Source organism: Mytilus edulis, chromosome 3 (genome assembly GCF_963676685.1).
Source record: "Mytilus edulis chromosome 3, xbMytEdul2.2, whole genome shotgun sequence".
Classification (NCBI taxonomy): Eukaryota; Metazoa; Mollusca; class Bivalvia; order Mytilida; family Mytilidae; genus Mytilus; species Mytilus edulis.
Window position 1 is genome coordinate 39,244,793 of NC_092346.1, and position 19,449 is coordinate 39,264,241.

The 19,449-nt window shown below is 32.9% G+C and overlaps 1 protein-coding gene across 5 annotated transcripts in view; it reads right to left on the reverse strand.

The window, feature by feature from the left end:
• The window catches only part of LOC139516495 (1-phosphatidylinositol 4,5-bisphosphate phosphodiesterase beta-1-like), a 91,236-nt gene extending 72,864 nt beyond the window's left edge, over positions 1-18,372 (reverse strand). For 2 of the 5 annotated variants that reach the window (XM_071306644.1, XM_071306642.1), the window contains exons 1-2: positions 18,006-18,368; positions 2,948-3,025 (exon numbers count right to left, since the gene is read on the reverse strand). In XM_071306644.1, the coding sequence (XP_071162745.1) occupies positions 2,948-3,025; positions 18,006-18,104 (177 nt within the window). In that variant the 5' untranslated portion in view covers positions 18,105-18,368. Of the gene's footprint in view, positions 1-2,947; positions 3,026-18,005 lie in introns of all 5 variants that reach the window. The other 3 variants (XM_071306645.1, XM_071306641.1, XM_071306643.1) reach the window with 2 other exon arrangements.
• Between the last annotated feature and the right edge of the window lie 1,077 nt (positions 18,373-19,449).

Sequence of the window (19,449 nt, forward strand, 5' to 3'; positions counted from 1 at the left end):
TGGACCCTTTGGACCTTAATGTAGACCAATTTGAAAACGGGACCAAAAATTAAGAATCTACATACACAGTTAGATTCGGCATATCAAAGAACCCCAATTATTCAATTTTTGATGAAATCAAACAAAGTTTAATTTTGGACCCCGATTTGGACCAACTTGAAAACTGGGCCAATAATAAAAAATCTAAGTACATTTTTAGATTCAGCATATCAAAGAACCCCAAGGATTCAATTTTTGTTAAAATCAAACCAAGTTTAATTTTGGACCCTTTGGACCTTAATGTAGACCAATTTGAAAACGGGACCAAAAATTAAGAATCTACATACACAGTTAGATTCGGCATATCAAAGAACCCCAATTATTCAATTTTTGATGAAATCAAACAAAGTTTAATTTTGGACCCTTTGGGCCCTTTATTCCTAAACTGTTGGGACCAAAACTCCCAAAATCAATACCAACCTTCCTTTTGTGGTCATAAACATTGTGTTTAAATTTCATTGATTTCTATTTACTTAAACTAAAGTTATTGTGCAAAAACCAAGGTTATAATGCTTATTTGGGCCCTTTTTTGGCCCCTAATTCCTAAACTGTTGGAACCAAAACTCCCAAAATCAATCCCAACCTTTCTTTAGTGGTCATAAACCTTGTGTCAAAATTTCATAGATTTCTATTAACTTCAACTAAAGTTATAGTGCGAAAACCAAGAAAATGCTTATTTGGGCCCTTTTTGGCCCCTAATTCCTAAAATGTTGGGACCAAAACTCCCAAAATCAATCCCAACCTTCCTTTTGTGGTCATAAACCTTGTGTTTAAATTTCATAGATTTCTATTCACTTTTACTAAAGTTAGAGTGCGAAAACTAAAAGTATTCGGACGCAGGACGACGACGACGACGCAGACGCCAACGTGATAGCAATATACGACGAAAAATTTTTCAAATTTTGCGGTCATATAAAAAGGAAATAGAGCATTAACGCAACGCGACAAATGACATTAAAAAAAAAATACAGTTAATTTTTTTTACGCAAAATGTGATGCTATCCAAAATTTCTGGGGAGAACACTGCATGATCCATGTGACCATTTAATGATAAAGCACATGGAAATTGTTTACAGGTATCCATGAAGTCACGGAGGAGTACTTTACGCTGTAGTCTCGTGTCAATTTTAAGACAAAATAACAAACAAAAAAGTTTATTAGTAAACTGTTTATACAGATTCAGGCACATGTAATGATGTGTGATGATATCATTTACGATGATGCAGCGGATATTCATAACTGACACGATAACCATTCTGTCTCAAACAAATCGGGTACAGAATCTGTGGAGCCTGACTTTATGGAACCAATTTCAGTGGTTAAATAATTCGACAGCTGCTTGAAGTATGGCATATTTTCTACAAATCGTTGTGAAGACGACAAAGATGAAACCACTCCTCTGTGACTTAAATCTTCATGGATATCTCTTAACACGCCTGTACAGAGGAAGGGCTCATTTGAAATGTTAATGGATATAGATCATGCCAAATCAATTAAAGCAACCCTAACTACACAAAGATGTAGAGAAAATGAATGGTTAGCTTGAAAAATAAATATACTCTCTCTATATTAAATCTATTTTCGATTGCAATGAGTATGCTCCTTTAGGATAAGGGGGGCTGCCCCACTCATTGCAATTATTCTCTTTCTTACAATATTAAATATACCCAAACTGTGTGGCCTGTGTGAATTCAATTTAAACATGTCCTTAGGAGCTATGCTGCCAATTTTTTTTATGCATTAAAAACATTTCAGTACAGACCATTTACTTTTAATGGTATGGATTTCACCCAAACTTTAGATTTCTTTGGTTTTCATTAAAGCCTGGCAAAAATATAACCTTATCACATATATATAATTAAATATTGTTAGAAATATGAAAACAGTCGAATGTCTTATTACTTTTTTTTTCAAGTTGCCTTTTTTTTTCAATTGAGGAAGATTCAATGGTTATTTTTTTTTTTTTTTATTAAAAATACACTCTTTAATACATTGTCTTATAAATCTTTAATATCTACATTTATCTGATGAAAATACTCTACTCATGAAAACCTTCTAGGAAATACATGTCTGAATATATTTCTTTAAAACATTTCTAGTCATAATGACATTCCTTGTTTATAAGTGTTCCAGTATTTAATAATTATACCATATTTTATGTCATAAATTGGATAATGACACTATGTTAAAGTTTCAGTTTTGGTTAAAAAGTTTTTTATCTGAAAATGTCTGTTCATTTGATGTTGGTTTTCAGCATGTCCAGTGTTTGTTGTTTTAAAATGGTTTTTTTCTTCACAAGAAACTTGGTTTAGTGAAACTGCTTGTTTAAACTGTATTTTGGCTGATAAAATAAAATATTTTTCCTACCTACCAACCCTTCAGTCTGAAGGTACAGTCAGAAAACTGCAAACAAACATATTTTTAAGGTTGGCCTAAAGTAAATTAATTGATGGAAGACTGGCCCATGTACATTTATAAACTAGAAGGAGACCAGTTAATTAGTAAAGTACAAACAAAAATAGTCCCCCTAAGCATTCAGGATCTTTTTAATCTGATTATTTTGTAACCAGAGGTTAAATATATATTAGTTAATCAATGTGGTAGAAGACAAACTTTTATATTCCAAATAATTGGTTGTAATTTTGAGATGGTTATGAAATTACATAAATAAAGTAAAAAGTCCAACTTTCACTTTGATTTCAAAAGTCAGAAAGGTAAACAATCTTTTTATTAAGATTTTTTTTTAATAAATTAAGAAGAACTGATAGCCCTGTGTGAACAGTGTGGTGAAATATCTGGAATCCATATTCTGGATCCCTGTTCCTGATTTTGATATAGTCTCAACATTTAAAATAATGGGCCAGGTGCAGAATTTTTGGTAGGGGTAAACTAACATGTATTACCATACCTTATTTTGATCTTTCCAGAACAGGATATAGCCATTGGGATCCACTTTCAATGTCACTGGGACCCCAATTGCACTGCTCTGAAAATATAAAAACGAAAACAGTTATGCTAGGAAACATAGCATAAGGTGGCCAAACCTTAAACATTCAATACAATTATTTGAATAAAGTGTATAACAAATAAATATATGGTACAAATGATTCAATAAGGTGCAAAAAGGGAAAATATATTGTATAAGCCTGTTGTTCAGTGGTTAGACCATCAGTTTTCCAGTTTTAATTGTTTGACATTAGTCATTATGGGGCCCTTTAAAGGTTGCTGTTCAGAGTGAGCCAATTCAAGGCCCCATGTTGACAGCCGCACTTTGACTGACATGTATAATTGTTTACTTTTTATACATTGTGACATGGCTGGAGAGTTGTCTCATTTGGCACTGTAGAAATGTTTCAATTAACTGTACTAACTCTTCAGAAAAAAGTATTTAATACAAATTAAAGGATTTCTAACTGGATTACATGTATCATACTAGTCTTTATTACCTCTTTTTAACCAGGTGCTCCGCAGGGCGCAGCCTTATACAACCACAGAGGTCCAACCCTGAACAGTTGGGACAAGTATGGACACAACTTTCAAGCTTGATACAGCTCTGAATTTGGATTGTGATCAAATTTTTGACATAATATGAGTTTCTGACACAAAACAAATGTCAAGATCTTACAAATCTATTGTGCAATATTGTTAAATTAAATGTTTTTGAATTACCTCCCTTACACTGCTTTTAAATTGTCTTTTAAATTGTCCATTGACCAGAAAAACCTGGTGTTCCCCCTTTTTTGGCCCTTTTGCCCCTAATTCCAAAATTGAGCAATAGCCCCCAAAGTCAATTCTTACCATCCCTTCATGGTATGGAAACTTCTGGTATAATTTCAAAGAGATTCATACAAACAAAAATGCTTATTTTTGGCCCATTTTTTGGCTTGATACTGTTGGGACCACAACCCCCAAAATCAATTCCAACCATCCTTTAGTTGTTTTGAACCTTCTGGTAAAAAATTATAGAGATCCATTACTAAAACAAAAGTTATTGTCAGGAAACAAAATGTGTCTTCGGACGACGCAGACGACGACAACATGATACCATTATACAACGCCAAATTTTTTGTTTGCGGTCGTATAAAAACAAATGCAATGACAAAAGACACAGCAATAGAACATTCAAATGAGCTCAAATAACAATCCTCTCGTAGAGAAAAAGCCATGGTAAATACATCTTATTAAAATAACTTCTTAGTTTTCCATTCTAAAGATATCCACATGTATTATTATTTCAATAAGATTGAGAAAAATACTAAAGCTTTATTATGATTGTCTTCATAAGGAAACATTCTCATGGGGAATATCTTATCAAAAATATTATCTTTTTATATCATTGTTAGTGTTATCTTATCATACATTTAGCCTCAAATTGAGGAGATTATATTTTTTTTTAAATTCTGTCCTGTTATGTCAACTGATTGAGTAAGCTAGCTTAAACTAGAAGAAATCTTTTACAGCTGATTGCATTGAGTGTGTAGGTTATGGTAATATCTTTTATTAGCTTGCTTGCTAGCCTTCAGACTAGTCTACTCTTAAAGGAACGTTACCTAATAATGACTTCACGGTTCAGCTAGCAAGCAAGCCAACCAAAGATATTACCTTTACCTACACACTCAGTACAATCGGCTGTAAAATAAAAGAAGAATGTATCTAAGGATACGAATGCCCCAACTCACGTTTGCTTAAATGTGAATATACTATTGGAATGGAGGGAAGGAAGGACAGGATAGAGTGGAAGAAAGAAGATGGAGGGACAGTCAAGGGTAACACTCAATGCCCCCTTTGCATATGGTGACTGGGCATACCAGGTGCTCCACAGGGCGCAGCTTTATACGACCGCAGTGGTCGAACCCTGAACAGTTGGGCAAATTTGGTCACATTATGTTCAAGCTTGATATTGTCTGAATTTGGACTGTGATAAAATTTTTGACATTATATAGGTTTTTGTCACAATATAAATGAGGTCAAAGATCTACCAAATCTATTGCACAATACTGTGCAATTGAAGATTTCTTTTTTAAACTTTTGAAAACAAGCAGTGTAAGGGAGGTAATCAAGTAATCAAACATATATATAATAGTATTCTTTAAATTTTAATTGCATAATTACCTCCCTTACACTGCTTTTAACCTTTAACCAGAAAAACTCTTGTTTTCCCCCTTTTTGCCCCCAATTGATTAATGGTTTGAGCCATACCTCCCCCCCTCCCAATAACCATCCCTTTGTAGTATGAAAACTTGTGGTATAATTTATTTCAGGAAGATTTACAAAAATGCTGTATTTGGACCCCTTTTTTTACCCCTCATTTATTGAAACCCCCCTCCCACCTTGGAGCAAGAACCCTGAAACTCAATTCCAGCCTTTCCTTTATAGTTAGAAACCTTGTAGCATAATTTCAGAGAGATCCATTCACTTAAATCCAAGTTATTGCCTGTAATCTAGAAAAATGCTTCTTTTTTCCCCTTATTCCTATATGTTGTGGAATATTAACACCAAACTAAATGAAAGCCTTCCCTTTGTTATATGGAACCTTGTGGTACAATGTCAGAGAGATCCATACAGTTATTCATGAGTTATTGTCCCGAAACTACAAAAATGCTTGTTTTTGGCCCCTTTTTGGCCCTTAATTCCTAGATTGTTTGCCCCATAACCCTTAAAATAAATCTCAACATTCTACTATATGGTGTGAACATTGTGGTACAATATCAGAGCAATTGAAATACTTATACACAACTTATTGTCCTGAAACTAGATAAATACTTTGGGCTCCTAATTTCTAAACCGTTGGGACCATAACCCCCAAAATCAATCCCAACCTTCCTTTTGTTGTTACAAACATTGTGTAGAAATTTTATCAATTTGTATTTACTTATACTAAAGTTATTATCCGGAAACCATCCGTCTTTGGACAACGCTGACAATGACGACGCCGGACAACAACGACCCAGATGTGATACCAATATACAACCAAAAAGTTTTTAATTTTTGCAGTCGAATAAAAAAGTTAAAACTTGCTACAACTTTAAGCGCAATTCTCATGTGAGGAACTTTATGTCAGTGGTTCTCTTTTGTCACATCTTTATGTTATTTGCCATTTAGTTTGATTGGCAGAACTTTGATAGTGTCAGTTAAATTTATTACAACATTATAGGCTCAGCATTAGAAATTATGTATGAACAACTGCAGTGACTATAGAATTGAAGTCTTGCCAATGTACTTATGACCAACAAGAAGTGCAGCAAATCAAAATCACCGTGAAGGGATCAATAGTTAGGCAGTGTTCTCACCAGGGTCTAATAGCACCATTTTTGTGGTGCTCTCTGAATAGATTATATAATAGAATGTAGTATAAACATGGTGCTATAGATAAATAAATGGAAACAGTTTATCCCAGGCCTAATAGCACCATTGGTGTGTTGCTATCTGAATAGATTATATATAATAGAATGTAGTACACATATTAAGGTGGTGCTATAATTAAAAGGAAACAGTTCTATTTCGAAATCCAATGCATGATACAATTTGACAATACTCTGAGTTAACACCTCCCACTGAATATATACCAATAGTATTTATGACAGTTTATATGAGTAGACACAATGCCGATATCATTACTAATAATTATGAAATCGAATACTATTCTTATATATTTATTAACAATGAACCTCCTTCAGGGCCCAAATAAATCTATATTGATATTTTTTTCCCCGTAACTGATGCTGTTCATGTTACCACTGCTAGAATATATATATTATAAAATAGAGGCCCAAAGGAAGCTGATCCACTTAAAAGATGCTAACCTTACAAAAATTGAGCATTCAAGTGTATATGTGAATGATGTATTGTTTAACCTGTGTTATCCGACACACCGAGGTAGGGACCAGAAAAAATATCAGATTTAGCAGGGTGTTGGAATACTGAAGATTTTTTCTGCAAGGATAGGCAAACTTTGGGACCAGGGAAATGTGTCAGTTAAAGCAGGATGTTGGAATACTCAGGTCAAAAACAGTGGGATTAGGCAGGTTACACTGTATTTCAGTAAGAATCAGAGAGCCTCAGTGGCCTAGAGGTCTTCAGTGATCACTAGCCTCTCTGAATATAAACCCCAAGGTTACAAGTTTGAACCCTGCTTGTAACAAGGTGCATTTGACTCTAATCTTTAAATAAATTGAATTACCAGTTCACAGAAGTTATGTGGTTTTTTAAGGTTCTATTATAATCCTATGTGTTAAGGTTTCAGCAACTACAGAGGCTGTAGTATACAAAATGACTTTAGAATGAATGACCAGATTTTGTGTAACGGTAATCAAGAGATGAATACAGGAGTCCATGCACATTTTAGAAGAAATGAACACAGATACATTTCAATTGTGTATTTTTAAGTCAAATCAACATGACATGAGCGAGAAGATTTGTGAAATTTTATAAACATTGAATAACAACAAACTAACAGTTCAATGGATTTTTAACATTTCTGGTGTTAAAAAAACTTACTCTAAGACAGTCTGATAAACTTTGGTATACTTGTCACTCATAGCATTCTAAAACATACCATAATAAATGGAGATGTGTCTATTACTCAATGGGCAACAGATGCCCAAGGGTGTAAGTATGCTCGATTCAACTTCCATAAAGGGGCATAATTCAAGAACAATTAAAGTGACGCCACCACATCTCAAACTTGATCTATGTTTTGTGGTAATAAGCATTGTGTAAAGTTTTATAACATGATGTGGAGGCAAACTTAAGTTAGAGAACAGAATCCAATTTTGAGACAGAAAGGATAAACAGACAAGGGTAACATTAAATCCCCCCCTAAAGCGGGAGCATTGTAGGATTTGTTGAATATTGTAAGTGTTGAATAAAACAGCAAGAGAGCCGTGGTGTAGTGGTTAGTGCATCGGCCTACTAACACAAAGGTTCCTGGCTCGATTCCCGGTTGGGATGAAAATTTCAGGAACTCAATTTTTGGCTCTCCCTTGACACCATCTGCGAGTATGGTCTTGAGGAAACAATGATCGTCCGTCGGAAGGGGACGATGAATCGCTGACCCGTGTTAAGAGAGAGCCATATCTCTTGCACATTAAAGACACCCTTGTAGATTTCGAAAAAGAGTAGGCTAATGCCGCTACAAGGCAGCACTCGTACCTGCAAAGTGGAAAGGGATTAATATAAGTTGCAAAACCCCAATCCACTATAAATAAATATGTTTAAACTAGAGAGAGAGAGAGAGAGAGAGAAAATGTAATAATACAAACTGATTGATAATGGTACATTATACATGTATATGTACATAGGAAAAGATAATGAGGTAGATTCCCTCTGTGCAACACAGGAAGAGATCAGGAATCAATAAAAAAAAATATCCCCTTGTTTTATCCAAAAAACTATATATGAAATGACTGTATAAATGTCAACTTATGACATATATTTCAATACTAATCATCAAGGCTGTTTGACATTTAACTAATGAAGTAAAACCAATTATCCAAATAATTGTTCTTGTATATATGTCACAAGGCTTGTTTGATTTTATACCTTCTTTTTTTTTGTGTTCTAAATTATTGCAGATGTAATCATGTTTACTAGTTTTTGCAGTCAACTTAACAAAATCTGTTCATGACTCCAGTGGTGTTTGAGGTTTCAAATTAAAGCCAAATCTGCATGAAGTTAAGCCCTTAATTAACTATTGCTTCAGAATATATAGTCATTACCAGTACTACATTTCAAAATCTATACTATGGTAGACTGAGGACTATCACATTATCAAGTTAAGCGAATCTGGGTCAAAACCCTAATTTGATAATCATATATACATGAATTTCAAAAATATAATGAACATGTGTACCAAGTTTCAAGTTGATGTGACCACTTTATTCTACCTTCAACCAAAACTTTTACCCAATATGTGAAGGACTAAGGCTCAGAAAAACAAAAGGATGAAAGGATGGATGCATACAGGAAAACATAACCCCTTGCTATTGAAGGAATGTAGGAAAAAAAGTCACAGAAAAAAGTCACGGAAAAAAAGTCACAAGAAAAAAAGTCTCGGGGAAAAAAATCACAATAAATATTTTGTATGAAAACTGTCATATGATCTGCACATATATATTGGTGAAAAAAAGTCATACATTTTGTATATATTCGTATCTGTACATGTTCATTTGCTTATTGTCTGTGTGTGGGTTTTTTTTCTGCTGTTCATGTGCAAGTATGGTTTTGTGTTTTTTGTACCCCATATATCCTTTTTTTTTATTATAAAATTTAGAATGGAAATAGGGAATGTGTCAAAGAGACAACAACCCGACCATAGAACAGACAACAGCAGAAGTTCACCAACAGGTCTTCAATGTCATTGTAGAGGATTTTTTTTTGTAATGTTACTGATACATGTTTTGTTGTAATTATTTTTGTTTCATATCTTTTTAAATTAGAAGCGAATTAGACAGCTTAGCATATGTTTCTACAAAAGCAAAAAAAACCTGTACAAGCTCGTGAACTGATACATGTTTTGTTGTAATTAGTTTTGTTTCATATCTTTCTTGAATGATGCTAGTTAGACAGCTAAACATATTTTTCTACAAGTCTTATGCTCTTTTGCTTTGGAAATTACACTTAAAATCGCAAAGCAAAAGAAAACCTGTACAATTTCGTGTATTGATATAAAAAAAGAAGATGTGGTATGATTGCCAATGACCCAACTGTCCACAAGAGACCAAAATGACACAGAAATTAACAAATATAGGTCACCTGTACAAGCTTGTGTACTGATACATGTTGAAGTTCTTTTTGTTTCATATCTTTTTTTTTTTATGTATGACCTGTTGATAAGATGGGGCATAAATCTACATTTGGATAAAGAAAAATTTCTGCATATAAGAGATAATGTAAAATATAACTCGCCCAAAAATCTATGTGCAAAAAACTTTTTGATAAATGTGGTTTAAAAACTGGCTCACTCACTGTGAGTTCAAATAATTTAAACAAAACTACAAGATAATATAACTACTGGACAATGTATTATTGGTGATCCTTAAAATATGCATGGGTAACCGTGTATACTGTTATGTAGAAATTTTTACACTTGGGTAATTTCATTTGTTTTGAACTAAATTACATAACATGCATGAAGTCATGCATTTTTCTTTATTTTTTACACAATTACGAAAAAATGCAGACAGCTATTGATTAAGTGGAATTAAATTTGTAAAGGCAAAAAGATAATACAAAGACAGGTAGACCAGTTTAGGAGTACATGTAAAAAAAAGTCAGCTATTCAACTAAGTCATTCAAAGTTCAGACACTGTTATTTTAAACTGATCTTTCCTTTACTCTTACATTTTTGTATACAAGAACAAAAGAATAACACGGATAAAAACCGTGTTATTGTATGGTCTGGATTTAATAAATAAAACCTTCCTGGGGGAGACTCATGTTTAAATTATCAAAATGTTTTCTTTAAACAAGTTTTTGACAAACTTTCTACAAAGAGTCAATGTTTTATCTTTCAATGAAAAACTTAATAGCATAATTTGTAATCTTACTAAGATCACATGTAGACTTTAAAATTTAAAAGCAAGCCAACGGGTAAATAAGCTTTCCATGTGCCGCAAGCTAATTATAACAATCACTCAAGTAGAACCTGTATTAGTAAATATTCATCTTCAAATATGTAAATAATCATTTTAAGAATTAACTGTTTATTTCAAATGTCTGGTGTCGGGAGGAATTTTCTGATTTGTGAGAAAACAAATAATATAAAGTTTAGAACAAATAACTCATTTTCTTCTACAAAAAATATTTTATGGATTCCGTTAACACTTTTGATAGTACCTCTCTGAACCTCCTATAATTTTGATGCAGCACAAACAACATTAAACAACAGGTGCATAAAGCAGTCAGCAAAAAGACTGAACAAAGACCGCAGGCAATATCTATGTTATATTTACATCATCAAACAAATCAATTTTCTCTCTGTTAAGCTTTTATTCAATTTTTTTCATTTAATCCACAATTAGTCTTCTGCACTGATTTTTATTAATGATCTAATGAATTAAGTTGAAGATCATGTTTATATCAGTTATTTCAATTTAATGGCTTGTAATGGCACATAACAAAAAAATGGTGTGATTGCCAATGATATAGCTATACACCAAAGACCAAAGGAAAAAGGATGTAAACAACCATAGGTCGCTGTATATATACGGCCTCCAACAATGAGATACATAATACTCTATATATTTAGTTTATACATGTCAAAAGGCCCTTGGATAACCAAATGTGAGGCAATCAAAATAGAATTACCTGGTGTAATGCAGTTAGATCAAATTTGTAACTGTTACCAATTCATCACTGTAGTTTATTCAAAAGGCAGAAACACTACAAATTGTTCATGTATTATAAGCCAGTCAAGGTCGTTAAAAACTGCCATTTGTTGATTTATTCATGCAGTCAGGATGTAAATGAATAAAAAAACATGCATGTAAAGAGTAGGTTCTACAAAATGCATTGGCGGATCCAGGGGGGGTGTGTGTTCCGGGGGTTGGAACCCCCCCTTTTTTTGGCCGATCAATGCATTTGAATGGGGACATATAGTTGGAACCCTCCCTTTGTCCTGTGCCCTTTTCAAATTGGCTGGATCCGCCACTGAAATGGGTTGACTTAAATGAAGACAGCATACAACAAGGCCTCAGATTTAATGGCCCTTAATAACACTTAGCTCACTCAGTTGGGTTGACGGAAAAAGACAAGATAACTATTATTTTCTACTTCCATTCACCAATGGAGTCAATGCAATAATAAAGAGAACATTGAAATGGATGAACAAGTTTTAGAACTGTGTTTTACTACACAATATATTCTACATGGAATTTAACATGAATGTAGCTGTAAATGTAGTGCCCAATTGTAATGAGAAATACAGCAAAGGGACATAACTCAGAAAATCAAGATGTTGAAAAGACTAATTTATCCGCAAGCTGCAAATCATACAGCAGTCCGTGAATTCGCCGTTTCAGAATCTAATGCATCCTGGGTAATATTTTCAAAAGTGTACACCAAAAAGTCCTGATTGGTTAAAAATGTCATAAACAATGGAAATTTAACCAATGACGTGACGTTATTTTCATTTTGGTGTACGAACAATGAGATTACCCATAGTCCTCTAGTTTCTGAAAAGGCGAATTTATCAGATTTTTAAAACTAACCCATAAACTGCACTTGAATATTTTAAATTGTGTCTTCAATAATTAGCTCATGTGCTATTTGCATTTTGCTTTATTTACACTGATAAAACAGGTAGTACAGTTAGAGCAACAGTCAAACTACTAGCTGTTCAAAGACAAAGAAATACCATTCATCTTCCTAGATAGACAATCATAAACATCGAAAAAAAAATAATCCCCAAATGGTTGAATTAATACTGGCTTTGGTCTCAATTAAAATTGCTATTGATTTTTTTTCTATTTGTGAGCATAAAAATCATATAAACTGAGAAAAAATAGAAAAGTATTGTCTTTCAAATGTCAAATCATCACTGCCAAGGTTAACCATACATAATTCTGTTTGTTATAGTTCAATATCAAAATTTGATCTATGAGTAAACCTAACAACTGTTTAAGTAACAAAATAAATTTACTACACATACTTCGAGATGTCTTGCTTCACTTTGAGAGTCCTCTCAATATTTTTTCAGATTTACCAAAGTAACCACCCATGAACTTTTTGATACAGCAGGTGACAATTTTTTTAAACTTTTAATAAAACAATGAAATACCAAAATATTGGTTAACATGAGTTTGGTATTTGTGGTAACTTGATGCTGATGCTATCATTGAAATTAATTTACTAATGTTTCTCCAAACTATAGGTTAATTTGAAGTTGTCTATAACCCATATATACCACATAGTAAGCTTTAAAAAATACCAAATGTAAAACAATTCAAAGAAAATTAACAGCCTAATTTAAGTATGAAACAATAAAAAAAATTATGGCATACATCAACAAAAGACAATCACTGAATTACATGCTCTCGACTTGGGACAGGCACATACAGAATGTGGCAGGGTACACATATATGCTGGTGGTAGCACAACCTCTCCCAACTGTTACCTGCGACTGTGCATTTGTCATGCAAATATATATATATATATATATATATATATATATATATACAAACAAGTCTAAACAAGTGACAAACCATACAATATATATGCCCACTGGATCTCAGAGTGATAGAGATACATGGTTAATACAAATATTTATATAAGTCTGAAAATTACTCCAAACAGTGTTAGAGTTAGATTTACATACATCTACACACGCTTAAAAAAACATGTGTCTCATGTCTATCTCTAGATTAGCCTTCCGTGACAAGGTAACACTACGACTATTGAAGTTATATTTTAAATATAGCGGATGTGGTCGAGTGGTCTAGAGCGCTGGACATGAGGCTAAGCGATTGGTGCTGTAGTGTATCAAAGGTGTGAGTTCGAATCCCGCTGAGGGACGAACAAAAAATTGTCAGTAGAAAATCTAACTCTAACACTGTTTGGAGTAATTTTCAGACTTATATATATATATATATAGATGTATTATATGTTTGCTTGGTTGTTTTCATTCATACATTTTGTATTTACCAACTCCAAGCCAATAATTCTTGAAAGTGGCTCTGGCTAATGCTAATTTGAATTCTTTAATTGTGATTTATTGATCATTACATTTAGATATATTGATAGAAAGATCATCATTGTAGATGTGATATGATTGCCAACGAGACAACTATCCACCAGATACCAAACGAAGAGGAAGTTTTCAGGAATAGATGAATGTATTGCCCTTCAACAATGAACAACCATTCATTGTAATAATGATGAAAAAAGCTATAAATGTATGACCCTTTCCAGATGGATAATTTGTAATTGTGGGGGCTGAGAGGGTCAGTTGTGATTCAAATAGCATTTTTCTTTAAATAACATGTGGTTTTCAATTTGAGCAACCTGTATTTCTCAAACTTTACAGGTGTAAACAAAATTTCCTGGAAATATATATATAAGAGAAATCATAACTCTTTTACAATTACAACAATAATGAATTATACATACAAATGTATATCATATTTTCATGTTCTCATTCTATTGTCAGGAAACCTTCTATGATGATATGTATCAACTGATTCTTTTCATTTATTAAAAGGGTTTTGTGTTTCAGATTTTCTGTTGTAGTAGTCCTTTTGTCCTTTATTAAAATATTTTTGTTTCTTTCTACAACTGATTCATCAGGCCATTATATTTTCCTGGTGTTGTTGGGAGATCTTCCTGATCTTTTTAAAAAAATGATGACATGCATGTATGTATAATGCTTTTGAATTTGCTGGTCCTATTACATTTGTTGCAAATCTTCCTGTAAGACTGGGGTCCATGGATATTGGATCAAAACAAACTTATTGTAATAAACTTTGTTCATTGTTGAAGGCCATTCAGTGACCTATTGTTGTCAATTTCTGTGTCATTTGGTCTCTTGTGAAGAGTTGTGGCATTGCCAATCACACCACATCTTCTTGTTTATAAATAATTATTTATTCTGACATAATGGATGTTGTGAACATTGATTGTTCTAAAATTCAGTTCCTTTCAAATGTAAAAAGGGTGTTTGTCACTAAAATCAGCCTTATAATTTCCATTGACATCAAGCTTTTGTACATGTACAACACAGATTGTTAAAATCTGGATTTTTCTTTCATGATTAATTTGACCTGTAACTGATTTTTTTTATGTATGAATATTCGAAGTCGCCAATGAATTAGCACCTTATACAATAAGATTTGACAATGTTAATATCATCTACAAGTAGTGTTCTTTTTTTTAATTAAAAACACCAAGCAGTTATCTCCCCTGGGCATAATAGATGCACAGTTATATGATGCTGTATTGCTTAATGTGATGCCATCCGATTTTCTTAAAGATTGTGTTATGAATGTAATGTGTTCATTTCTAGGGAAAAAGATAGTATTTCAAAATTCTTGTTTACCAGGATGCTTTATAAAATTTGTTCAAGGAAAATGAATCTACAGTAACCTTATTAATATTGCAATTGCATGTATATGTATCTTTGAATCAAAAACAATTATATTGTCCCAATTAAAGAACCTTAGTGAGCACGCTCACATACCCCACGTCCCCACATTGTCATTGGAGAAATTAAATAAGTATAAGAAAAAAAAATTGTATAAGAAAAAATATTGAATAATAATTTCCTGTCAATATACACATCTAAATAGTATGTCCTTATTATCTACAAAATTTCATGAAATTCTGTTGTGTGTTTTCAGAGGAGTTGAGATGACAAACTTGCAGAAGTACATTGAAGCAAATAAGTTCAAAGGGGCGTAACTCCTAGAAATAAAATTGAATCGTAATTTCCCGTCGATATGCACAACTACATAGTATGTCCTTATTATCTGAAAAGGTTTCATGAAATTCTGTTGTGTAGTTTCAGAGGAGTTGCAGTAGTACATTGAAGCAAATAAGTTCAAATGGCGTAACTCCTAGTAATAAAATTGAATCGTAATTTCCCGTCGATATGCACAACTACATAATATGTCCTTTTAATATAAAAAGATTTCGTGAAATTCTGTTGTGTGGTTTGAGAGGAGTTGCGATGACAAACTGTTGCAGTAGTACATTAAGTAAATAAGTTTCAAAGGGGCGTAACTCCTAGAAAAAAAATTGAATCGCAATTTCCCATCGATATGCACAACTACATAGTATGTCCTTATTATCTGAAAAGGTTTCGTGAAATTCTGTTGTGTGGTTTGAGAGGAGTTGCGATGACAAGAAACAGGACTGACGGACGGACGGGTCAAAAACATTATACCCTCCGCAACTTCGTTGCGTGGGGTATAATTAACTTCAAATGATTTAATAATGGGCCAGGTTATTATTTGATTTATATTTTTCACAAATTGCTTTTTCTTGTGGTTCATAAAAATAATCTTGTGACCTGATCTCTTGAACATGGATTTGAACAAATAGTTGCTTGAATTATCATGATTATGTCATTTGGTCGCTGGTGGATTGTTTTCTCATTGGTAATTATTCAACAACGATTTATCATTACACTGTATATCAAAAAGCAATTATGATCAATGAATTACAATTAAAGAATTCATATTAGGTTTCTCACGAATAACTATCAAGAAATCCTTCTTGAAGTTGGTAAATTTAATATATCAATTTTTTTTTTATTTTTTACTTTCTATTGATTACTTTTCTTGGTTTTAAAATGCATTTCTTGTACATGTGATTGTCTTTCCTTCATTGAAAAAAAAGATTTTGTTGGAGGCTGGCTATTATATTATGGCTCCATGGTAAGAATGAAGTATAACAACTCTTGATGGCGTCAGGAAAATTAACAAAGGGATAATTTCAACTTCACCGCTTTGAACTCATGGTTTAATAGCTTCCTTACGAGCGGCAACCCTCTATCAAGGATATCATCATAGGAAATACAAGCCTTGTAATATCCCATCAACAGGGCGATATATACACCATGTTAATGGGCTGCTGGAATGTTGCTACATAGACACATAGAAATGGAAAGTTCACAATTTGGAAGCTTAAAATCATCTTTTTTGTCTTAAAACAGTTTGTTTTCAAGAGACCCTCATTGTCAATTTCTAGAGTTAAGTCTAGAGATGAGGCAGACTTTACCGCATCTGTTGTATCCTTTATCTCAAGCTAGTTGGGATAGATGCGTTCAAAATACAAAAAAGTAGTCAACAACTATTGAATTATTTAACAAGTCAGAGTGAACATCTATATAGCAGAAAGTAAAGTTGAGGGATCCATACTGTTTATTTTTACTATTCATTTTTCCAACGAAATTCTTGTATGAAGTCAGTCTGATAAGAATAAAGGAATAAGTCGGCAAGTCCTCAAAAAGAAGTGTCATCTCTAATAAACATATATAGAAAAGAAGAAAAAAAGAAAGCTCTCAAACTAGAGATGTACATCAGTTAGCACTACCTTATTAATTTTATATAAATAAAAAGCAAAACCAATTGAAGAAAAATACTAATACTACATGTACTAGGCAGATGTTTTCATAAAGAAAGGTAAAAGATAGATTGTAAACAATTTTATCCTATTTATCACATATATACATGCATGTATGTTGTCTTTAAATCAAATAATTAGCAATAGCAAATAGAAATGTATCCTTTTAGCTGATGACCATATTTGGAAATTACTTATACATGTATCAGATAAATGCTTGTTAACTGATTTTTGCTAGAAGAATTAAACATTTGTTTAAATACTATGATGGATGCAAAGAATACCTCAAAAATGTAATAGTTTGTCAATTTAAGCACTTCAGAATATCAATAAATGAAAAATGTACATAGTCCATGAGACAGCAACCAAATGACACCTACATGTATAATTTGACTACAATAAGACAACTGATGAGCGAGGGGGTGGGTTGTAGGGGCTAGTGATAACCAAGTTATCAATTCATGTAAGTTAAAGTACAAACAATGTTCACCCTTTGTAAACTCTACATTGATGTATAGACAAAAATACTGAAAACTAAATCAAACAGACACATTTTAAGGTTTCAATTAACCTTTTAATCTGTAATCATCATTTCTGATGACAAACATTTAATGTCAATGTCAGTGTATGTAATTAGTAAATCCTCAGGGCAAAAAAATCACTGAACTGGTAGTACCAGTTGGTAGTCAGACAGACCCTATGATAATTTCTCCACTTTGATGACCCTTAAATCTTATTTCTATTTATTTGATGTCATTTCACTTCTTTAAATGATAGATATGTTATATTTCCAATAATTTAACAAACAGTGGCAATCCCCACCTAAACATTATCAGTCGGAGGCGTGGATACCGAGCACTTAGCATCTTCATCACTGATAACAGTCACTTGTCGGATAACAGACTTACCTCATCCCATTTTATAAATTTGTTGCCCTTAATCAAACATTCTGGGACGATAATTGGTCTCAGCTGAACTACATGGACACCTGGTTTGGCTCCCGCCATCTCTCTTGTTTACAAAATCCTTCTGTCCATTTATTTCCTACACATGACACGCTTATTTTCTCGGTCAGGGTAAAATAGGTAGTTCCTGTTTACGTTCAATTAAAATTAGCCTCCAACAGATTAAGAAGTAACGACAAATAAGATAGTCCAATATTTATTCTCCAAAATGTGACATAACATCGAATTGTTTAGTCTAACGATCTAATTAGTATCATTCAACTAATGGTTCATTCCATTTTCCGATTCAGATGTCACATGACGTGTGTTTATTAACAAGTAGCAGGTGCGCGAAAATTAAACGGGATATGTGTTATCACACGGCCAAAACTCGGCTAACCGAGAGATTGGTCGATTAATCTATATTGAATATGCGGCTATATCGGCGGTTGGTGTTAATCGGGTTGGCTTAAGTCTGTTAATCAGGTGTTATCGAGAAAATCATTGAAAGTTCAGCATGTTTCATTGTATAACTTTTAAAATATATTGTTATCATAAAAATTCATGTCTAACAAAACAGTTCAATGTACTGAATACAGTGGTGTGATTATTATTTTTTTAGCTTCGATGTACGATCAATGAAAAGGCGGGTAACTCATCAATAAATTTAAACACATTTTACACACACATAAGTACACAAAATGACACGTTGGTTGAATTTACTTGCATGCAATAATTTGAACATCGAAAAAAGACAGGCATTATGTTTGTTAACCATATTGATATCATTGTGTGAAAAATCTACACGAAAATCTGTATTTTTGGTAACATAAATCAATCTTCATTTAAAATCTGGTCTGTTAATGGATCGGATGTATAAAACCCGGTCTGTTAAGAGTTATGAATGGCAATAAAGTATAATTTTATTGCTATATTGGGTGTGATCGGATCAAATGGGTAGGCTCAAGACGAGCGGCTCAAATATACGGAAACAGTACATGGGCAATGAAACATAAAATATACGGAAACAACACATGAACAATGAACAATTTAGACAATGGAAATTGAAAATTGATAAAAATGGTTTCAAAAAGTGTAATATTGTAGTAATAATAATTTCATCCAAGAATGGTCGCATATATATCATGTGGATTCTGTTTAATTGTCATGAATGCCACCAATTTGTCATCTACATTGGTAACCAGTATATAAATCAGAGATAAACGTCGTAATGTAACTCAACATCAGTAAGTAAAATATATTGGGATGCTAAAATATGAAGAATAGAGAAAGAATAATGAGTAAGATAAATAAAATGGAAAGAAAAGTGACATAAAAATTTAAATAGCACAGAAATAAACAACACCCCGATCCGGACCCTCGTGGTATACACGAGAATGTGGATGGA